The sequence below is a fragment of the Nycticebus coucang genome, chromosome 1 (genome assembly GCF_027406575.1).
Source record: "Nycticebus coucang isolate mNycCou1 chromosome 1, mNycCou1.pri, whole genome shotgun sequence".
NCBI classification, from domain to species: domain Eukaryota; kingdom Metazoa; phylum Chordata; class Mammalia; order Primates; family Lorisidae; genus Nycticebus; species Nycticebus coucang.
In genome coordinates, this window is record NC_069780.1 from 151043558 (window position 1) to 151067149 (window position 23592).

The following is a 23592-nucleotide window of genomic DNA, read 5'->3' on the forward strand; positions in this document are numbered from 1 at the left end:
GATTACCATACACTTGCATGAAAATTAATTCAGACTTGCTTCTTTTAAAGTAACATCACTGGTCAAAGCTATTCATTAGTTGAACTTTTAAAATTGTTGGAAGAGTTGGGCGGCGCCTGTGGCTCAAGGGGTAGGGCGCCGGTCCCATATGCCGGAGGTGGCGGGTTCAAACCCAGCCCCGGCCAAAAACCAAAAAAAAAAAAAAAAAAATTGTTGGAAGAGTGGAGTTTGGAGACACTCTTTTTCAAGTTTTATTTTATTTATTATTGGCAGAAAATTATTATACTTGTTAACCACTTAGAAGTCAGATTATTTTTATTATAAATTCAGTAAAAATTTGCCTGCAGCTTTAGAAAAGCTCTCTGCATGCCTGCAAATTAGGCAGTTGCCTAAGAGTATAGTTGCACTTATTATTTAGTAGCATCTTGTTAAATATTATCTATAATTAAACATTAAATATTAAATATTTGTATATATGAAGTAAACTAATAGGAAAACTTAATAATTTCTTTTCCCAGAACTAAGGAGGCTTCAGCTAGTTCTTAATTGTATTAGGTGTTAAAAAGGATGTTTTTCTTAATTGATGAGATGTAGCCATTTCTAACTCCAACTTCCTATTCATCCAGGAGGAAATAGCAAAAGATTTGTTGTCAGGGGATGATGAGGAAACTCAGTCTTCTGCGGATGATCTGACACCATCTGTGACTTCCCATGAAACTTCTGATTTCTTTCCTAGGCCTTTACGATGTAAGAAATCCAATTATTACTGATTAATAATAGCATTGATAATATGTATTAAGTATTTATGTTAGAATATTCTGTTCTATAGTTGAGATAAAATTCTTTTATACTTTGAATAAGATTATAACCTTTTTATTGGGCCAGAGTGAACTAATATAACACATAAGAATTGAAACATTCAGGTTGGGCAAAGTGGCTCACTCCTGTAATCCTAGCACTCTGGGAAGCTAAGGCGGGTGGATTGCTTGAGCTCATGAGTTTGAGACCAGCCTGAGCAAGAGTGAGATCCTGTCTCTACTGAAAAAAAATAGAAAAACTGAGGCAAGAGGCTTGCTTGAGCCCAGGAATGGAGGTTGCTGTGAGCTATGACACCATGGCACTACCTAGGGCCACAGCTTCAGACTCTGTCTTCAAAAAAAGGCTTGGCGCTCATAGCTCATTGGTTACAGCACCAGCCACTTACACCAAGGCTGACGAGTTTGAGCCCTGCCCAGGCCTGCTAAACAACGATGACAAATACAATAAGAAAAAAAATAGCTGGGGTTTGTGGGAGGCGCCTATAGTCCCAGCTACTTGAGAGGCTGAGGCAAGAGAATCGCTTAAGCCCAAGAGTTTGAGGTTGCTGTGAGCTGTTATGCCATGGCACTCTACTGAGGGTGACATAGGGAGACTCTGTCTCAAAAAAATAAAAATAATAATAAATTGAAACATTCACTTCATTTTGCAAGGCTGTTTTCTTTCCCAAGACTCGTATGTTGGTATGGTAAGCAGTCTTAATGTGACCATGTAATTTTATAGACATTTTTGGGTTTTCTGTTAAAATATCCTTGCTCTCTTGGTTTTGAAAACTTACCAGTACTCAAAAAATATTTTTATTTATTTATTATTATTTTTTGAGACAGAGTTTTACTATGTCGCCCTGGGTAGAGTGCTGTGACATCATAGCTCACAGCAACCTCAAACTCTTAGGTTTAAGTGATTCTCTTGCCTCAGCCTCCCAAGTAGCTGGGACTACCGGCACCTGCCACAACCAGCCGGCTATTTTTTGTTGCAGTTGTCGTTGTTTAGCCAACCCAGGCTGGATTCGAACCTGCCATCCTTGGTGTGTGTGGCTGGTGCCGTAACCACTCTGCTATAAGTGCTGAGCCTATTTTTATTTTTAATTGATTCACTTAATTCTTTTTTTTCTTCTTATTTTTGGTGTTATCCCTTAATATTTATCAGTAATATTAAAAAGGTTTTAGACTGAAACAGTTTCTTATATGTGACCTCTCATTTTTTTTGTGAAGTATTTTTAGGGTAGAAGAGCTGTTTCTTTAATATGTTCAGATACACATGCACTTGTGTGCGTGCAAAAACAATTTGATGGTTTCCTTTTAACTCCTAAACTATTTTACAGTATACCATACTAATCATAAAGATACTATACACTTTTATTAGAGTTTTAAGTGTCTTGTTTTTACTAATGTCAATTTTAAGAATAGTGCAGGGGGGGTTAGTATATTTATGCTGATCACATTTATTCCACAAGTTTGTGGAAATATGAAATAATATGCATTAAAATATGAAATAATAGTCATTCTCTCAGGTGCCTCAAAAATAAGCAATAAAAACCCTTTAAATTTTCTTCTTTTAAGCAAATACTACCTGTGATGGTGATAAGGAATCAGAAGTTGAAGATGTTGAAACAGACAGTGGTAACTCTCCTGAAGATTTGAGGAAGGTAAGTTGATTTACCACCATAATCTAATAGATGATTTGAACTAAGGTATCTTTGTAAAACACTTCTGAAATGATTTATGATAATTTTGTTGTTATAAGATAAAGTTTCTTCTGACTTATAGAACCAGATTAATTAATGAGTTGGGACTTTTTCTTAGTATTCATTTTTATATTAAGTTATTTTTATTTTTCAATTTTCCTATAGGAAATAATGATTGGGTTACAGTATCAGGCAGAGATTCCCCCATATCTTGGAGAATATGATGGTAATGAGAAAGGTAAGGAAAGCTTATGATTTTGATAATGTTGGTAGATGAAGTTACCACTTACTATGTTTATTTAAAATCTGATAATATTCCAGCCTTGACAATATGAAGATAGATTTGGGGAACTTCTAGAGTCAGAATATTTGGCCTGACTTGGGAAAAATGCGTCAGAATTAACCATGAGACTCAGATTCCATGAGGCTTGTTATGAGAGCTCCCCTTCACTGCATACATGTACTGTTTCTGAGCCAATTTGTTCAGTGCCTGTTAAAATAGTGGAAGGCCTTTTAGGTGCAATACTTGGCCTCTATCCTACTTTAACAGAAGTAGGTAGACTTTGAGATATCGAGAATGTTAAGGATACAATCCTGTGGAAAGAGAACTCTTGAGGGAAAAAAAGACTAGAATATCCTCCCCCACCTTGAAAGAACAGGAGGTGGAACTAAGGATACTGTTGCTTTTGCTACAAACCTCTTATGTATAATTAGTTTCTCTTCACTTTTTTTTTCTTTTTTTTTTTTTATTGAGACAGAGTCTCACTATGGTAATGAGAAAGGTAAGGAAAGCTTTTGATTTTGATAATGTTGGTAGACGAAGAATTCTTCAGTAGAATGCTGTGGCGTCACACCTCACAGCAACCTCAAACTCTAGGGCTTAAGCAATTCTCTTGCCTCAGCCTCCCAAGTAGCTGGGACTATTTTTTTGTTGTAGTTGTCACTGTTTTAGCAGGCCCGGGTTGGGTTTGAACCTGCCAGCCCTGGTGTGTGTGGCTGGTGCCCTCACCACTGAGCCATGGGCGCCGAGCCTCTCTTCACATTTTTGGTAGATTCCAACTATAGTTGATTTTGATAGTTCGGAGGGGATAAGGCAGTAGGAAATAAAAAGAAGAAACACTTTCTCAGCTGAACTCAGGAACCAAGTACATTTGAAATATTTCCATGGTCATTTGGCCTTTTCCATGTGTTGATTTGTCCTTGGACAAAAGCAGCACCACCAGCATAATAACTTCCTGAATCCTTCTTTCTTTTCTCTCCCCTCCTCCTTCCCTTCCGTCCTCCCTTCCTGCCTCCCTCTCCCTCCTTCCTCCCTTTTTTTCTTCCTTCCTTCCTTCCTTCTTTCCTCCATCCCTCCCGCCCTTCTTTCCTTCTGTTCTTCCTTCTCCCTTCCCTCCTCATTTAAGTCCCATTTAAAGGAGGGGAGGACTGGCTACCCTTGGTTGTTAGCCTTGGCAGCTATAAGCAATGCTGTTTTCTTAAACTGCTTTCAAAGTGGTTGAAGTCTGTTGTCCAGGGGAAGCAAACAGTAGCTAATGGTCTTCAGGTCCTCACCAACCTCACACACATACACACCTGCCCAAATGCCACACACACCCTTGGAGCCAAGTATGTGCTCAGCAACTATAGGTCCATAGGGCAAACATGATGGAGGTAATATTCTCTCAGTTCTGCAAATCAAGGAGGCAGGTGTACCTTTTCTGTCTTTTGAGAGAATAAACCCAAACTGTTTCACGTATATTTAGTTGTGACCAACGAGTAAGTAAAGTTCCAATAAGTCAGTCTTACTGCTTCACAGGCACACTTTTATTTTTAACTTTCCTGCTGACTGGGTATGATAATACCTGCCTCATACAGTTGTGAGCATAATGCATTTATCATAGTCCCTGGTACATGGTGAGGTCTCAATAAATTTTTATTAGCTATACTTACTATTTATTATCCACTTGAAGAATGGATTGCACCTGAAGTACTGGGTTAAATACTTGGACCATTCATGTTACTTTATTATGTAAAGTAGAAGCTTTGAGTAAAATGGTAGAGTTCATTAATAAAATATAAACTTGTTATAGTGACATTTCATTCTTAACCTATCAGTCTCTTTAATAGACCCGTGGAAAGTTCACTTCTCTGTTTGCCCTTCTTTTCAGAAACTTCCCTAGAAAGGTTGAATTAATCTGCTTCCTCCTTCAAATAAAAATTCTTGTTTGTTTTTTTTTTTAGAGACAGAGTTTCACTTTATTGCTCTCGGTAGAGTGCTATGACATCACAGCTCACAGCAACCTCAAACTCTTGTGTTCAAGTGATCCTCTTGCCTCAGCCTCCCAAGTAGCTGGGACTGTAGGCACCGCCACAACACTCAGCTGTTTTTTTTTAGAGATGAGGGTCTCTCTCTGGCTCAGGCTGGTCTTGAACCCGTGAGCTCAGGCAGTCCCTCTGCCTCGGCCTCCCAAGTGCTGGATTACAGGAGCGAGCAACCACACCCGGCCAGTGTATCTTTTGTAGATATTTTATTATTACCAGATAGTTTGGTTTTTATTTGATTTTGTTTTTCTTTTGTTTGCAATCTTTTTTTTTTTTTTTTTTTTGTAGAGACAGAGTCTCACTGTACCGCCCTCGGGTAGAGTGCTGTGGCATCACACGACTCACAGCAACCTCTAACTCTTGGGCTTACATGATTCTCTTGCCTCAGCCTCCCAAGCAGCTGGGACTACAAGCGCCCGCCACAACGCCCGGCTATTTTTTTGTTGCAGTTTGGCCGGGGCTGGGCCTGAACCTGCCACCCTCGGCATATGGGGCTGGCGCCCTACTCACTGAGCCACAGGTGCCGCCATTGTTTGCAATTTTTAACCCCTAGAGATTTCATAGAGCTGTTTAGGGAATGGAAGAGAAAATTCTAATGAGGTTATTAGAGAATTTACACAGGTTATTTTTATCCCTTCATTAGAAGAGTATAAGATACCCATATGAGGTTTTAATTAGACTTTACTAGGCATGGAAAGCCTTCTATTTTTTTTTCTTTTAAGACAAGAGTCTCACTTTGTCACCCTCAGTAGGGTGCCATGGCGTCGCAGCTCTCAGCAACCTCATATTCTTGAGCAAAGTGATTCTCTTGCCTCATCTTCTCAAGTAGCTGGGACTACAGGTGCCCACCACAATGCCCAGCTCTTTTTCTAGAGACAAGGTCTTGCTCTTGCTCAGGCTGGTTTTGAACTCGTGAGTTCAAGCAATCCACCTGCCTTGGTTACCCTGATTGCTAGCATTATAGGCATGAGCCACTGTGCCCAGCCGTGGAAAGTCTTCTAATCAGTAAATTCAACTATCAAAAAAGGCCACTTTTTGTAGCCACTGTAAACCTTGGCATGTGATAAAATTTAAAAAAGCTTCTTAAACTAGTGAAAGGCTATACTTTGCCAGATAATCAAATTACTGGTGTCCTCAAAGCTACTTACTTGCCCATCAAGAAGACAACTGTTGTGTACATCTTTGAATCTGTTCACTATTTTTAATGTGTTAATGGAATTTTCTTTATTAGCGTATGAAAATGAAGACCAGTTACTTTGGCGTCCTGATGTGGTTTTGGAGAGCAAAGTTAAGGAATACCTTGTTGAGACCTCATTAAGAACTGGAAATGAAAAGATAATGGATCGGATTTCTGCAGGAACACATACAAGGGACAACGAACAGGTATACTTTAACTACTTGTGTTAAACAGCAGCCAGCTTATAGTATCTGTTTAGTTTTTTATGTGTGATTTAAATATTTCTTACATGTGAATTAGGTATCTTTTCTGATTTTTAAAATTTGCAAAATACTGGTTTTAAAAAACAATCTCAAATCCTATAGGTAACCATTTTATATAGTTTCATGTCTTCTGGTTTTTTTCTGTACAGATACACATCTTATTTTAATACCATTTTATGTCCTTTTAACACTTAATCTTATTTTCTTTTGCCATTGAGAATTCTCTAATACTTCTTTTTTTTTTTCCTGAGAGAGAGTCTTAATATGTTGCCCTCGGTAGAGTGCTGTGGCATCTCAGCTTATGGCAACCTCAAACTCTTGGGCTTAAGCGATTCTCTTGCCTCAGCCTCCCTAGTAGCTGGGACTACAGGCGCCCACCACAACGCCCGGCTGTTTTTTTGTTGCAGTTGTCATTGTTGTTTTAGTTGGCCTGGGCCGGGATCGAACCCCTCCAGCCTCAGTGGCTGTGGTTGGCACCCTACCCATTGAGCTATGGGTGCCGTCATTATTATCAGGTTTTTGAATGTCCCTAGTTTTGCCTCTCTCATATACCTTTTTCATTCAGTGTCCCCAGTCTGTGTCATCCTGACTAATGAGTACACAGAGATTAGTAGACTCAAACTTGAATTCCCAAATAACATGGAGTAGTCACACTAGCTGAACTTCCAGGTAGTTTTTCAACTGTCAAAGAAATCCCATTGGGTTTTTGTATTGATATTTCATTAAGTCTGTAAATTAATTTTGGAAGCATTAAATACCTTTACAGCCTTTCTACTTTAAGAATATTATCTGACTCAATTTATTTGACTTTTATATATCACTCAAATGTTTTTGTTTTTTGAACATCACATGTATCTTAATAATATAATTCAGTATCTTTTGCATGTATATTTAGTGCTATTGTAAAGGGGCTTTCTACCATACCATTGTATTTTGACATAGAGAAATAATTTTATTTTTAATTTTATTTTAAGCTATTAAAACTTTGATTCTTCAGTTGTTTATCTTGGGCTTTCTAATTTGTTATAAAAATTTATTATTAATATGATTTTTATTGTATTATGGGGTGCTTTTCTGGTTTTAAAGTCATTATTAAATTATGCTTTTTTCCTTCCTTACCATTATATCTCTTATTCCTGTTTTCTTTCCTTTTTTTTTTTAATTTCTTAATTATTAGGCATAACTCTCAGAGACTTTGGTATTAGTAGTAATTTGGAGGCTGGGCGCGAAGGCTCATGCCTGTAATCCTACCACACTGTGAGGCCAAGGTGGGTGTGCCTGAGCTCACAGGTTTGAGACCAACCTGAGCCAGAGTGAGACCCCCGCCTATAAAAATAGCCGGGTGTTGTGGCGGGCACCTTTTAGTCCAAGCTACTTGTGAGGCTGAGACAAGAGGATCACTTGAACCCGAGAGTTTGAGGTTGCTGTGCGCTGTGACGCTACAGCACTCTACCAAGGGTGACAAAGTGAGACTCTGTCTCTAAAAAAAACATAATTTGGAGCCAGGTTTTGGTGGAAGTAGTAAAGTAGTCTCCAATATAGGCTGTCTTTAGTATTTATAACTATTACAGTTTTTGTGTTTTTAGTTAGAAATAATTATTGATTTATCAGTTGCTTTTACACCAGTTGTTGAGATTTTTAAAATTGACATGTAATTATACATAATTATGAGGTACATACTGATATTTCAGTACATGTAACATACAGTGATCAGATCAATTAGTATAGAAGTTGTTTTTTAATGCAGCCTATTGATACATTAAAAGTTTTTCTAATATTAAGTTATCCTTATCTCCCTTGAAACTTACTTAGGAAGATGGAATATTTAATTTTTAATGAATTTTGTTATTGTTGATTATGTTCATAATTCCAAACAGCTTTAATAGGAAAAAATTCTAATTTAAAAAATATTTTATAATAAATAGAAATAGCTGAGACCATTATAAACCAGTCACAAAAGTACCAGTATTACCATTCCAGGCCATTTTGCTTTGTTCTCTTTTATTAAAACTCTAAAGGGGGCGGTGCCTATGGCTCAAAGGAGTAGGGCATCGGCCCCATATGCCGGAGGTGACAGGTTCAAACCCAACCCCAGCCAAAAACTGCCAAAAAAAAAAAACCCTCTAAAGGATAGGGAAGAAAAGAAATGACATCAAGAGACAGCCATAGTTCTAATTTTTCCCAACTAGAAAAAGTCATCCAAGATAGGGGTATGCCCTAGCTCAGAAGGCCCCGCAATCAAAAGAAAAAAGAGTCAAGAATGATACAAGTCAGTGATGTCTGAGATTTAGAGTAAGAGTGAACAAATCAAGTAGTACCAGAGTCAGTCTGCAAGATAGTTATGTAAACTAAATGCCTGGGCAAACATACCCTGAAGTTTTCTAAAATTAGGGACCATTCGCCAGTCAGCATTTGTCAAGACTCCACCTGTTTTCTTAAATGCTATTAAGTGTGAACTTTTAGTAATTTTCACCAAATGTTTTATTCCTTCTCTCTCTCCTAGGCATTATATGAACTTCTCAAGTGTAACCACAATGTGAAGGAAGCAATTGAAAGGTACTGCTGCAATGGAAAGGCATCTCAAGGTGAGAGAGAAGTGACAGGGGACAATCATACGGTGATCAGAATAAGCAAAATATTGTAAGGAACAGAGTGCTCTATAACACTTTTATAAGATGTTTTCATCTTCATAGCCAATAATCTTTTCCTTTTTTTGCCCTCTATTTTTAGATGTACCAGAGATTGTTAAAATTCAAATTAGTTACGCCCGTCACCTCTACTTTCTTGAAACAATAGTTACAGAACAAAACAGACCCCAGACATGACAATAATCCAAAGTAATTAAAAAGAAAGATTTTATAATTTTATTGCAAAAGTTTTTATTATGTTTTTAAAAAAACACAACAGGAAATGAAAAGGAGATTAAGGCTTTAAAAGTAACATGCATAATATATTCTGTTAAATTTATTGGAAGATGTGTATTTTTAGTAACCTTGTAATAACATTTTTGCAGTGCTTAGGTTTTCTTTTGTGTGTGTCAAGGAAAATAATTAACCTTTATTTCACTATCTTTTGGTCACTGTGTAAATGAATTGTATGTACCATAGGTTCGTTAAATATATGTAGAGTGAAAATAATACATATTAGTATGTTAATGGCTTAGAAAAATATAAAAGCTGAAGTAGTACATTTAAATTTGTATATTGAGATAGTCCATTGAAATGTTTCTCTTATAATAAAGCTGCTGCTTTGCAAATATTTTATCTGTTTTTTTTTTTTTTGAGACAATTTCACTTTGTTACCCTCTGTATAGTGCTATGGCATCATAGCTCACAGCAACCTCAAACTCTTGGGCTTAAGCGATTCTCTTGCCTCAGCCTCCCAAGTAACTGGAACTACAGGTGCCTGCCACAACACCCAGCTATTTTTTTGTTGTTGTTGCCATTGTTGTTTAGCAGGCCCAGGCTAGGTTTGAACCTGCTAGCCCTGGTATATGTGGCTAGCATCCTAATTATTGAGCTGCGGGTGCTGAGCCATGAAAAAATTTTATTGGGCTCTCAAAACTCTTCAAAACTAAATACTGGGCTTGGTGCCTGTAGCACAGTGGTTACAGTGCCAGCCACATACACTGAGGCTGACAGGTTTGAAACTGGCCCGGGCCAGCTAAACAACAATGACAGCTGCAACACAAAATAACCGGGCGTTATGGCAGGTGCCTGTAGTCCTAGCTACTTGGGAGATTGAGGCAAGATAATCGATTAAACCCAAGAGTTTGAGGTTGCTGTGAGCTGTGATGCCATAGCACTCTACCAAGGACAACGTAGTGACACTCTGTCTCAAAAAAACAAACAAACCAAAAAAAAAAAAAAAAACCTCAATACAGGTTTCTTCTTAATTCTAACTATTTTTCAACTTTATTGTGGATGGATTATTAATGGCTTGGGGATCTGGTTCCCAGTATCCTTGAGTGAGACACTTCGGAGTAATAAGCTAACTTTTAAGTCTAAGCTATAATCCAGTGATACCTTCCACATCTCTACTCCAAGGAGATTTTGAAGTTGCCAACTTTAATATCTGCTGGGAAGTTGAATAGGATTTAGTGTTTTGGAGAGCATGGACTATTTCTTATTCTCTTTAAATTTCAAGAGTAGGACACTCCAACTTTAAATAAATACATGTTGATTATACTTTATTTATGCCCTCTAAAGAACTTAATAGTTTTGATGTAATACCAAAACAGAGCTTATTTTCTCCATGAAGGAAATAGCCCCCTTTTTTCGAAATTTAAAAATAATATATGCTTATTTAAAATTTAAAAAAAAATCATAAAAACAAGCATAGGCTACAGAAAAGTATTAAAGTCTTACCTCACAATGCAGAGGAAAGAGCCCAATGTCTCTGTGTTTGTATTCTGGGCTTACTGATAAGATTTATAGTGTGTGTACTTTCAGTAATCCTAACTGAAATCTCCTATGTACAGAATTTGTGGGGGGTGGTGAGGGGGGAGAAAAAGAGAATATGTCTGTATTATGGCCTTTTACAAGGAAAACATACTGAAAATAAACCAGTGATTTTCATAAAAGAGTTTTGAGGACAATGGATTTTATGTTAATTTTCTTTTTAGAAGGAATGACTGCATGGACAGAAGAAGAATGCCGAAGCTTTGAACATGCACTCATGCTTTTTGGAAAAGATTTTCATCTTATACAAAAGAATAAGGTGAGTTAAGCAAATTAGTATAGAAAAATTGCTTATTATTACAGTGAATATAAGCAACTAATTTGTGAGTCACAGCCAGGTGCGGTGGCTCACACCTGTAATCCTAGCACTCTGGGAGGCCAAGGCGGGTGGATTGCTTGAGCTCAGGAGTTCGAGACCAGCTTAAGCAAAAGAGACCCTATTTCTACTAAAAATGAAAAACTGAGGTAAGAGGATCACCTGAGCCCAAGAGTTTGCAGTTGCTGTGAGCTGTGACGCCATGACACCACGATACTTTAACCAGGGAGATAAAGTGAGATTCTGTCTCAAAAAAAAAAACAAAAATCTGTGAGTCATTTGAGTAGCAACAACTTGTTAATATTTTCCTGGCATTTACATTTCATGTATCACTATAAACATAACTGGAATTTGCTCATAGACGCCACAGCCTGGCAAGGGATGGCTGATAGTTATTCTATTCACAGCAAGTGGATTCAGGAAGCCTTACTCTTTTATGTTTTTCCTTGACTTTTTTTTTTCCAAACTATTCAGAGATTTGTGGCCTCAAAAATTTCTCTTCAGCAGTGAAAACTGCAGTGCTAGAAGAAGCATTATTACTAAAAGCAACTAAAAAATTTATTCTACCACCACCAAATGCTGGCAAGGATATGGAGCAATAGGAACTTTGGACATTGCTGGTGGGGATGCAAAATGGTACAGCCACTTTGGAAGATGGTTCGGCAGTTCCTTATAAAACCAGACATACTCTTACCATATGATTTAGCAATTCTGCTCCCTGGTATTTCCCCAGATGAGTTGAGAACTTATGTCCACACAGAATGTGCACACAAGTATTTATAGCAACTTAATCATAATTGCCAAGACTTGGGAGGAACCAATATGTCCTTTAAGGTGAATGGATAAACTGTGGCACACCTAGATGTTTCTTCTGTGTTTAGAAAAATGAGCTGCCAGACACCTGTGGCTCAAAAGAGTTGGGCGCTGGCCCCATATACCGGAGGTGGCAGGTTCAAACCTGGCCCCAGCCAAAAACTACAAAAAAAAAAACAAATAAAAAAATGAGCTACCAAGTCACAAAGAGACGTGAGAAATCTTAAATGTGTATTACTAAGTGAAGGGAGCCAATCTGAAAAGACTACAACTATATTACATTGTAGAAAAGGTGAAACTATGGATACATTAACAAGATCACTGCTTGCCAGGGCAGGTTTAGGTGGGAGGGAGAGATGAATAAGAGGTGGAGCACGAGATTTTAAGTGCAATGAAACTGTCTTGTGTTGGTACTTTAATGGTGGATATATGTTGTTGGAGATTGGTCAAAACACATACAGGGTACATCAAGAATGAACTCTGATGTAAACTGTGGACTTGGCCCTGCCCTGTGGCTCAAGCATCTAAGGCGCCAGCCACATACACCTGAGCTGGTGGGTTCCAATCCAGCCCGCCAAACAACAACCGCTGCAACCAAAAAATAGCCAGGCATTGTGGCAGGCGCCTGTAGTCCCAGCTACTTGGGAGGCGGAAGCAGGAGAATTGCCTAGGAGTTGGAGGTTGCTGTTAGCTGTGATGCCATGACACTCTACCCAGGGCAATAGCTTGAGACTCTTATCGCAAAAATAAATAAATAAATAAATAAATAAATAAATAAACTGTGGACTTCAGGTGATGAAGTTTATTTTTGTTGTTGTTGCTATTGCCATGGCAGTCGTCTTCAGGAAGTCATTCCCCGGGCTGGTATCTTCAGTGTTTCCCTATGCTTTCTTTGAGGAATTTTATTGTTTCATGCCTTAAATTGAAGTCCTTTATCCATCTTGAATCAATTTTTGTGAGTGGAGAAAGGTGTGGGTCCAGTTTCAGTCTTTTACATGTGGATATCCAGTTCTCTCAGCACCATTTATTGAATAGGGAGTCTTTCCCCTAAGGTATGGTCTTGTTTGGTTTATTGAAGATTAGGTAGTTGTAAGATGTTAGTTTCATTTCCTGGTTTTCTATTCGATTCCAAATGTCTATGTCTCTATTTTTGTGCCAATACCATGCTGTCTTGACCACTATGGCTTTGTAGTATAGCCTAAAATCTGGTATGCTGATGCCCCGGCTTAGTTTTTATTACTAAGAACTGCCTTAGCTATACAGGTTTTTTTCTGGTTCCATGCAAAACACAGAATCGTTTTTTCCAAGTCTTGAAAGTACGATGTTGGTATTTTAATAGGGAGGGCATTGAATTGGTAGATTGGTTTGGGAAATATAGACATTTTGACAATGTTGATTCCTCCCAGCCATAAGCATGGTACGTTCTTCAATTTGTTAATATCCTGTGCTATTTCCTTTCTTAGGGTTTCATAATTTTCTTTATAGAGGTCCTTCACCTCTTTTGTTAGGTATATTCCTAGGTATTTCATTTTCTTTGAAGCTATGGTGAAAGGAGTTGAATCCTTGATTAGCCTCTCATCTTGGCTGTTATTGGCATATACAAAGGCTACTGACTTGTGGCCATTGATTTTATATCCTGAGACATTACTATATTTTTTGATGACTTCCAGGAGTCTTATGGTTGAATCTTTGGGGTTCTCTAAGTATAAGATCATATTGTCAGCAAAGAGGGAGAGTTCCTCCTGTGCTCCCATTTGGATGCCCTTTATTTCCTTGTATTGGCTAGAAGTTCCAGCACTATGTTGAATAGTAATGGTGACAGAGGACAACCTTATGTGGTTCCAGTTCTAAGAGGAAAAGTTTTCAGTTTTACTCCATTCAGTAAAATATTAACTGTGGGTTTGTCATAGATACCTTCGATCAGTTTAAGAAATGTGCCACCTATGCCTATACTCTTCAATGTGCTAATTAGAAAAGGATGCTGCATTTTGTCGAATGCTTTTTCTGTATCTATTAAGAGGATCATATGGTTTTTGTTTTTTTGCTTCTGTTGATAAGGTGAGTAACATTTATGGAGTTGCGTATGTTAAAACAGCCTTCATCCCTGGGGATAAAACCTACTTGATCATGATGTATGACTTTTTCTTTATTTTTATTTTAGTTATTTATTTATATTTTTGCAGTTTTTGGCCAGGGCCGGGTTTGAACCAACCACCTCCGGTATATGGGGCCAGCGCCCTACTCCTTTCAGCCACAGGCCACCACCCTGATGTATGACTTTTTTGATGATAAGCTGTCATCTGTTGGCTAGGATTTTGTTGAGAATTTTTTCATCTATATTCATTAGTGAAATTGGTCTGAAATTCTCCTTTTTAGTTGTGTCTTTTCCTGGTTTTGCTATCAGGGTGATGTTTGGTTCATAGAACTTGTTGGGGAAGATTCCTTCCTCTTCAATCTTTTGGAATAATTTCTGCAGTATGGAAATAAGCTCTTCTTTGAAGGTTTGATAGAATTTTGGTGTGAAGCCATCTAGACCATGGCATTTTTTTGTTGGGAGATTGTTTTATTGTTTCTTTGATCTCAGTGCTTGAAATTAGTCTGTTCAGGAGCTCTATTTCCTCCTGGCTAAGTCTAGGCAGAGGGTGTGATTTCAAATATTGATCCATTTCCTTCACATTGCCAAATTTTTGGGCATAGAGTTTCTGGTAGTATTCAGAGATGATCTCTTGTATCTATCTCTGTGGCATCAGTTGTTATTTCCCCTTTATCGTTTCTGATTGAAATTACTAGAGATTTTACTTTTCTATGTCTAGTTAGTCTGGCCAAAGATTTGTCTATTTTATTTATTTTTTCAAAAAACCAAGTCCTTGTTTCATTAATTTTCTGAATGATTCTTTTGTTTTCAATTTCATTGGTCTCTAATTTAATTTTGGAGATTTCTTTTCTGCTGGGTTTAGGCTTAGATTGTTCTTCTTTTTCCAATTCCATAAGATGGCTTGTGAGTTTGTTGATGTGCTCTCTTTGTGTTTTTCGAATGTAGGCATCTAAAGCCATAAATTTTCCTCTCAGAACTGCTTTTGCAGTATCCCACAGGTTTTGGCAGCTTGTGTCTTCATTGTTGTTATGCTCAAGGAAGTTAATGATTTCCTCTTTTATTTCTTCCTGCACCCAACTGTCATTCATCATAAAGTTGTTTAATTTCCATGCCTTTGTGTGGGGTTGAATGTTTTTGTTGGAGTTGAGATCCACTTTTAGGGCCTTGTGGTCTGAGAAGATAACAAGGTAAAGTTTTAATTCTTTTGATTCTGTTGAGGTTTGTTTTGTGTCCTAGGATATGATCAATTTTTGAGAGTGTTCCATGGGGCGATGAGAAGAATATATATTCTTTATCTTTGGGATGGAGTGTTCTGTATGCGTCTATCAAGCACAGTTGTTCTAGAGTCTCATTGAAGTGCCTTATATCTTTGTTTAATTTCTATTTAGAGGATCTGTCTTGCTCTGTAAGAGGAGTGTTAAAGTCCCCTGTTATTATGGTATTATCAGATATCATATTGCTCAGACTGAGTAAGGTCTATTTCAAGAATCTGGGAGCATTTAAGTTGGGTGCATAAATATTTAGAATTGAAATGTTTTCTTACTGTATTTTTCCCTTTGTCTTTTTTGACTTTAGTTGCTTTAAATCCACATGTATCTGAAAATAAAATTGCAAACCCTGTTTTCTTCTGAATTCCGTTTGCCTGAAAAATTGTCTTCCAACCCTTAACTTGGGTTTTAATTTATCTTTTGAAGCCAGGTGTGTTTCCTGTAGACAGCAAATGGATGGCTTGTGTTTTTTAATCCAGTCAGCCAATCTGTGCCTTTTCAGTGGAGAATTCAAGCCATTAACATTTACTGAGATAATTGATGAGTGTGGTAGTATTCTATTAATCTTATTTTGTGAGAGTCCATTGTTTAGTTTCATCTTTTGCCATCATTGCGGAAGTTAGGTTCTGTCCTTTAAATTTCTGAGTTCTTACTTTGCTATTGATCCATTGTGATGGTCAGTGTGTAGAACAGGTTGAAGTATTTCCCATAGAGCTGGTCTTGTGACACATTTCCTCAATGTTTGCATATCAGTAAATGATTTGATTTCTTCATCAATTTTGAAGCTTAGTTTAGCAGGATATAGAATTCTGGGCTAGAAATTGTTCTGTTTAAGTAGATTAAAGCTAGATGACCATTGTCTTATTACTTGGAAAGTTTCATTAGAGAAGTCTGCAGTCACCCTGATGGATTTGCCCCTGTAGGTCAACTGGCGCTTACTCCTGGCAGGTTGCAGAATCTTTTCTTTTGTCTTGACTTTGGACAGGTTCATCACAATGTGTCTTGGAAAAGCTTGGTTAGAGTTGAGGTGACCTGGGGTCCAATATCCCTCTGAAGGGAGTGTGTCAGAATCTTTGGTGATATTTGGGGAATTTTCATTTATAATATTCTCTTGTATGGCTTCCATTCCCCTGGGGCATTCTTCTTCCCCTTCTGGGATACCTATCACTCATACGTTTGAACACTTCATAAAGTCCCATAATTCTGTCAGTGAATGTTCTGTTTTCTCTCTCTTCTTTTCTGCCTCTTTAACTATCTGAGTTATCTCAAGAGCTTTGTCCTCTACCTCTGAGATTCTTTCTTCTGCATCGTCTAATCTGTTGTTGATACTTTCTATTGCATCTTTAGGTTCCCCAATTACTTCATTTCCTTCAGCTCTGCTATATCCTTTCTATATTCTTCATATTGTTCATCTCTTATTTGATTCTGTTTTTGGATTTCCTTTTGGTTCTTTTCCACTTTATCAGCAGTTTCCTTCATTGTTTCCATCATTTCCTTCATTGTTTTCATCATCTGTATTCTAAATTTCCTTTCTGTCATTTCTAACATTTCTTTATAGGTGGAGTCCTCTGCAGTAGCTACTTCATGGTCCCTTGGGGGCGTTGCTCTGGACTGGTTCTTCATGTTGCCAGGAGTTTTCTGCTGATTCTTCCTCATGAGTGATTTCTTTTATCTGTTTCCCTCCCCTAATTTTCCTTTCACCTCCTCTTGCTCATTTAAGTTGTTGTGTCTCTGGGCTAGGGTTTCAATGAGTCCTTTTGGTAGAGGACCAGAAGGATGAGAAGGTTGAAGAGCAGAAAGGGAAAAAAAGAAAGAAATAAAAGGGGGGAGGGGTTTAGAAGAGTCCAGTTCTCTACTGCTTTGTCCTCCTCATGGGGTCTAGAAGTCTCTCGCTGACTCCCTGTGTCCCCAAAGGGATATTTCTGGGAAGATCCCACCAGCCAGAGATACCGGAGTCTTCTCTCCCCATCTCAACTTGCCCAGTTGCAAGGAAGATGTTACTTAGCCGCCATTTTGCTCCTCCCCCTAGATAAAAAAATTTTAAAGAAGGCAGCACCCATAGCTTAGTGGGTAGGGCGCTGGCCACATACACCCTGGCTGGTGGGTTAGAACCTGGCCCGGGCCAGCTAAACAACAATGACAACTGCAATGAAAGACAAATAGCTGGGCATTGTGGCGGGTGCCTGTAGTCCCAGCTACTTGGGAGGCTGAGGCAAGAAAATCACTTAAGCCCAAGAGTTTGAAGTTACTGTGAGCCAGTGCCATGGCACTCTACTGAGGGTGACATAATGAGACTGTCTCAATTAAAAAAAAAAATTTTTTTTAAAGAAGCTTTGGTTGTCCTGTTAAATAAAAATAAAACCATCAGTTTTGTAATGATTTATGAAATAAACTGCATTCATTCATTCCAAAAACAATTATGTCCATCCACCCCAGCAGACATTGTTTTATGCACTGGAAATACATCAGTGAATAAGACAGAATAGGTCTTCTCTGCAAAGTCTTATAGTTAGTGGTGTTTATCACAAGGTATACTGTATTTCTTTGTTTAAAAAATTGTTCTATATTATTGATCTTACATCATAACTTGCCCAGGAATCAGGAGAGAGATACAGAAATTTCTTTATTTGGGTACTGATTAAGCAGAGGAGAAAGTGTGCATAGGATAAGGATAAAGAATTTTGTTCATACTTCTGAATTCATGTCTGTGGCTGTATATAGTTAGACGAGCCCTAGTTTATGAAGCCAAATTGGTGAAGCTCAAATTTTATTGTTGTTATTATCAAAATCTGTTGGAGCTGAGAGCCATGTTGAAGGGGAAAAAATCCTCCTGCCTTTAGCCAGCAAATCATGTTAAATTCTACATGCTATAGCTGCTATAGATTGTTGATTCCTTTGCCAAAGGTTCTTAATCTTTTTTGAATAATGGAACCCTTTGATAATCCAATGAGACTATATTCCTTCTCCTCAGAAAAGTATACCTGCATATAATTTTGGGAATTAATAGATCCCAATGAAATCCATTTAGGGACTCCTTAGGGGTTGGTTAACCCAAAGTCAAGAGCCCTTCACTATACTCAGAATCTCAGTGTGAGTTCAATGAAGAAAAATAAAGGATGTGCCAGTGGTTTAGAATTTTCAGGAAATGGGTAAAATAATTTCTGGACACACATTTGTTTTGTAAACTAATATATTCTAATCTTTATGAAAACAACTTGGGGCTTTTGAAAGTGGCTTCATTATTAAAAGTAAAGACATTTCACTAATAAAAGTGTTCAAAATTTAATAATTGTGAGGATAGAAAATCAGAACCATGGATTGAAGTTACAGTGTTGTAGGGGAATAAATTGCTTTAAAAATGGGTTGAGTTTGTTACTTTATTTATTTTTTATTTTTTGAGGCAGAGTCTCATTCTCTTGACCCTGGGTAGAGTGCCGTGGCATCACAGCTCACAGCAACCCCCAACTCTTGGGCTCAAGTGATCCTCTTGCCTCAGTTTTTTCTGTTTTAGTAAAGACAGGGTCTTGCTTTGGCTCCAGTTGGTCTCGAACTTGTGAGCTCAAGCTATCCATCTGCCTCAGCCTCCCTGAGTGCTGGGATTATAGGCATGAACCACTGCACTCGGCCTGTTAGTTTATTTTTAAAATTCAACTTTTGTTGATAGGTGAGAACTAGAACAGTTGCTGAATGTGTAGCATTCTACTATATGTGGAAGAAATCCGAACGTTATGATTACTTTGCTCAACAGACAAGATTTGGAAAGAAACGATACAACCATCACCCTGGAGTTACGTAAGTACCATGGGCTGGAACTTCATGACTTTTATTTTTAACTGTGATGTGCAGTCATAAAATTATTGTGGTGTGTTTTTCAGGGACTACATGGATCGTCTGGTAGATGAAACGGAAGCTTTGGGTGGGACGGTAAATTCTTCAGCCTTAACTTCTAACCGGCCTGAGCCTATTCCTGATCAACAGCTTAATATTCTCAACTCTTTCACTGCCAGTGACTTGACGGGTAAAATGAGGATCTTTTCATGCATTAGTATAGTTATAAAATTGTGTCCTCGTTGTTTGAGATCACAGGACCACTTACTTAAACCTTTTTCTGTTTCTTTTTAGCTTTGACAAACAGTGTAGCGACCGTCTGCAACTCCACGGACGTGAACTGTTTGGATGATAGCTTTCCTCCACTGGGCAACACACCCCGTGGACAAGCAAATCATGTGCCTGTTGTAACAGAAGAGTTACTCACCCTGCCCAGCAATGGGGAAAGTGATTGTTTTAATTTATTTGAGACTGGATTTTATCATTCGGAGCTAAATCCTATGAACATGTGCAGTGAAGAGTCAGAAAGACCAGCAAAGAGATTGAAAATGGGCATTGCCGTCCCTGAATCTTTTATGAATGAGGTTTCTGTAAATAATCTGGGTGTGGACTTTGAAAATCACACACATCATATCACCAGTGCCAAAATGGCCGTCTCTGTGGCTGACTTTGGCAGTCTGTCTGCCAACGAGACCAATGGTTTCATCAGTGCCCACACTCTGCATCAGCACGCTGCCCTTCACTCTGAGTGACAGAGGGAAGGAACCCAAAACAGTGGGTGTGCAGTCTCAGTAAACTTGAGGGGAGCTATCAGGTTTGCATAGTCTTTCACTGGAAGTTTGAACCTTTTTCACTATGACATCAGTGATGTCAGTATGTATAGAACTATATCTTGATTTATCAAGAGTATTTTCATTTTTCAATCCATAAATGTGGAAATGAACTATGATCAGCAGAGTTGGGAACTAAGATTGAACTCTGTGGTGCAGCTTTAAGCTCTGCTTCTCTCTTCCTCATCCCCCAATACCTCTTCTCCGCCCCCACTTCTTTTTCTATCCTTTTCTGTTCCCCACTGCCCTCACTCCCAATTTTAAAACCTGTAGACAGAGGCCACAAGCTCAAAACCAGCACAGATGTTCTGAACTGAATGGTGTGGCTTCTTTTCGTGTAAATTCCTTTTGCCGTAACGGATGCAGTGGAATAACAATGTTTACAGGTACCGATCCCGATCCCTGCTCAATGTAGCATTTTTTTGGTTTTATTTTCTTAATTAATAAAAGCAGGGGTAGGTTTCTTTAAACTGCACAAACATGCAAGGATTTTTTTAAAATAGAAACTTCTCTCATGTTATTCAACTAGAGCACTTCAGTTTACAAAACAGCAAGTCCATCTTTATGGAAGCCAGCACGAGGAACTGTGTGCAAGTTATGAAGACACTTGCTTGGATCCTGTTTCAAAATTCTAGACCAGGGCTACCTTACACAGAATTGGCCATTTTGCTGCCAGGAGATTTCTGTGTAACATTTATGGCTAAAAATTTGGCATTTGAAGATGTGGTATTCAGATGGGGTTTTGTCCACCATTGTCAAGATTGTAATCTTACAAATCATACCGGTCATTGATAATTCAGTTTATCCTGAGGCAGTTGACTTGCAGAGGCACAGTCTACAAAGCCTAGCATGTTACCACTCAATGGTTTACATTTTGAGACACCTCTTAAGTTGTTTGTAGCACTGCAGTTCAAAGTGTTAATATTTAGAGGGACTTCTAGATTTAATACCTAATGCAGTAGAACCTTGAAGTATATTTAAGCTTTTTTGTTTAGCTTGAACACCTGGCAAGAAAAATGTGAGTTCCTATTTGAAATAGAATGGTACGTTACCACTTTTAAGTTTTAAAAAGTAATAGACCTTCTGACATATCTCAAACTTAGTTGTATTTTTATTCCAAACATTGTGAATGGGAAGCCATTGTCATAAACTTTGGCTATTTTTGCTCTGTAGACATGCATCTTTTAAGTTATAAGGTGAATCAAACATTATGTAATACAGTATTAGGCTATAATAAGCTTTGGTTTTATAGTATAGTTAAAATGCAGAATTCTTTTCTTTTTGCACCGTCTTAGTTAAAATTTTTGATTTTTACTAGTTGTGTTGCTTTGCAAAAAACTTAAATGTTTGGCTGCATTGCTAATATTTGTAAGTTGCTTCAAGGTTGTGCTGATGAGTAGATAGGTTGTAGTGATTAGTGATCGAAAGGGAGGGTATTTATTATACAAACTGTGAACTGCAATGACATCCTTAGTTTTGGATGATGTGTTTTCTTGTTTTTCTTTGCAGCATTTTAATGAAGATTGCTTTGAAGTGTTTACGCAGTAGCACATTTACAGTAAAATTTAGCACAGTGGACGAAAGTAGTTAATAACTTAAAATCAGTCTTTAATTTATACATCTGAAGTCTAGCATTCCTGTATGCACACAGTAAATAATGGGTAGCCTGGGCTCTGTGTTGCTTTCCAATATTTTTTTCCATGATTGTCAGCTTCTTATTGCTGTGTTGTTGTGCTAAACTTTGAACCTTATTTCTTTTATTAAAAATCAGTACACTTTCTATAATTTAGTAAGATACTGGCCATAATATTCCATTGTTATAACTTTAATTTTCACTCTGGGTTTACAGTCGCTGGTCTGTATAAATAATTTACACAAAGATGACTGAATGCTAATACCAGTTGCACTTAAATGAACATGCCCATTCTCAGTAGCTGATGCAGTAATATATTCAGTTTATCTATGCATTGCTGGGATCTTGATATAAGATGGAAACAGTGTTTCTTATCTAAAGTTTTGATTATCAGCAAGTTGAATGGACACTTTAGTTATTTAAATAAAGATTTTTGACCAAAATCCAGAAAATGGTATGAGAGAAAAATAAATTCCAGCTAGTTTAGTAGATTTTTAAATACCAATCTGATTTTAGCCTCTTAGAGAGTGCTAACTAGCTGGTAACGTTTACTTTTAATTCCTTGTTAAAATGAGGCAATAATTTGCAAGATTTTGTATATAAGTGTAAATTCTTCATATCTTTTTAGATCTAATTCAATATTTTCTGACTACTTCTGCCATGTATAATACCATTTTTGTGCATGCTTGATGTGACATTCATAAATTGTACCACTATGACTTTATCCATGTAAAATAGCTATTTATTGAAATTTTCTTTTAAAAGCTGGATTTACTGTTTTTTTCTCTCCGTTTAAACATCTTAACAGAATTTGTTACTGTTTATTAAAAGAATTGCGTTTGAAAGCATGAAAATAACTGATTTTTAATCATATGAAGAAATAATGCCTTTATTATCAAGTGTTAAGCACAATTCTTATAACAAACTGTGATAAATTCTTTTTTTTCCTTTGCCGCATTATTTTCGTATGAACAAACCAAAAATTCATGGTGAGCAGTTGCAGTGTTGGCTGACATATCTTTAATGTACAGGGAGTTTGCAGAGGACAGTGGATTCATTTAGAAGTGTAACTGGTGCTGTGATTATAGCAATACTTTACTTTTGTTAGTTGTACTTCACCTTTTTTATGCGAGCTTTTTAAACGTTCAGTTTTCCTCTTGTCATGGTCAACTGCTGAATTTACTTGAAGGATGTAGAATACTGTTTTAAAAAGTACTAAATCTGTACAAGTAGGTCAAAGAATTGTGCAATTGTTTCCTTTTTAATTTTTAAAAGCGAGGGTCATAAATATTTGAGAATGCCAGATCTGATAGAGCATAGTGATACTATTTAATTTAACCAAAGTCTCTAGTATTTCAACTTTGAATGTAAACTAACAAATAAACCTGACCACCAAGGAGATTGTTTGCCCAGAGTTTCAAAGCACATTGTCTACAAATGGGAATTGAAATAATTTATAAAAATATTGACATTACTATGTTTTTTAAAAAGTTCCTAATTTTTTCACTAAAAGGAGGAAACTATTAGTTTTATTGTTAAATATGGTAGATATTATTATTCCTCTTAGATGACCAGTGATTCCAATTGTCCCAGTTTGAAATAAGTACCCTGTGAGTATGAGATAAATTAGTGACAATCAGAACAAGTTTTAGTATCAGATGTTCAAGAGGAAGTTGCTATTGTTGCATTGATTTTAATATTTGTACATAAACACTGATTTTTTTGAGCATTATTTTGTATTTGTTGTACTTTAATACCTGGTGTACAGTTCCAGAAATAAAAATCTGGAAATCTTTTTTTTTCTTGGTTTGTGTGAGTATTTGCCAAAAATAGATTTTTTTACTTAATGAATGTTTAGCTATACCAAATAGGTAGTTATTAAATCACTGTTAAATTGGTTTTAAATGCAGTAAGACATCTGACACATAAATAATAAAGGTGATAGGGAAATTTTCTTTAAATCCTCTAAGGTGGTTTTCCATCTATAACCAAATTTTAACTATCTTAAAGATTATACCTCTAGATCAATCCAGGAAACACTTGTTGAACCTTATGTTCAAACACTGTTCTAGGCAACTGGATCTTTTAGGAAAACATGGTAT

The 23592-nt window shown here is 37.3% G+C and overlaps 1 protein-coding gene across 3 annotated transcripts in view; it reads left to right on the forward strand.

The window, feature by feature from the left end:
• Positions 1 to 23287, forward strand: part of MIER3 (MIER family member 3) — a 41252-nt gene extending 17965 nt beyond the window's left edge. For 2 of the 3 annotated variants that reach the window (XM_053590294.1, XM_053590296.1), the window contains 9 exons: positions 627 to 747; positions 2379 to 2464; positions 2669 to 2741; positions 6039 to 6190; positions 8751 to 8832; positions 10872 to 10966; positions 18864 to 18991; positions 19075 to 19217; positions 19322 to 23287. In XM_053590294.1, coding sequence (XP_053446269.1) covers positions 627 to 747; positions 2379 to 2464; positions 2669 to 2741; positions 6039 to 6190; positions 8751 to 8832; positions 10872 to 10966; positions 18864 to 18991; positions 19075 to 19217; positions 19322 to 19779 — 1338 coding nt within the window. In that variant the 3' untranslated portion in view covers positions 19780 to 23287. The remainder of the gene's footprint in view (positions 1 to 626; positions 748 to 2378; positions 2465 to 2668; positions 2742 to 6038; positions 6191 to 8750; positions 8833 to 10871; positions 10967 to 18863; positions 18992 to 19074; positions 19218 to 19321) is intronic. The other variant, XM_053590295.1, reaches the window with a different exon arrangement.
• The last annotated feature ends 305 nt before the right edge of the window (positions 23288 to 23592 follow it).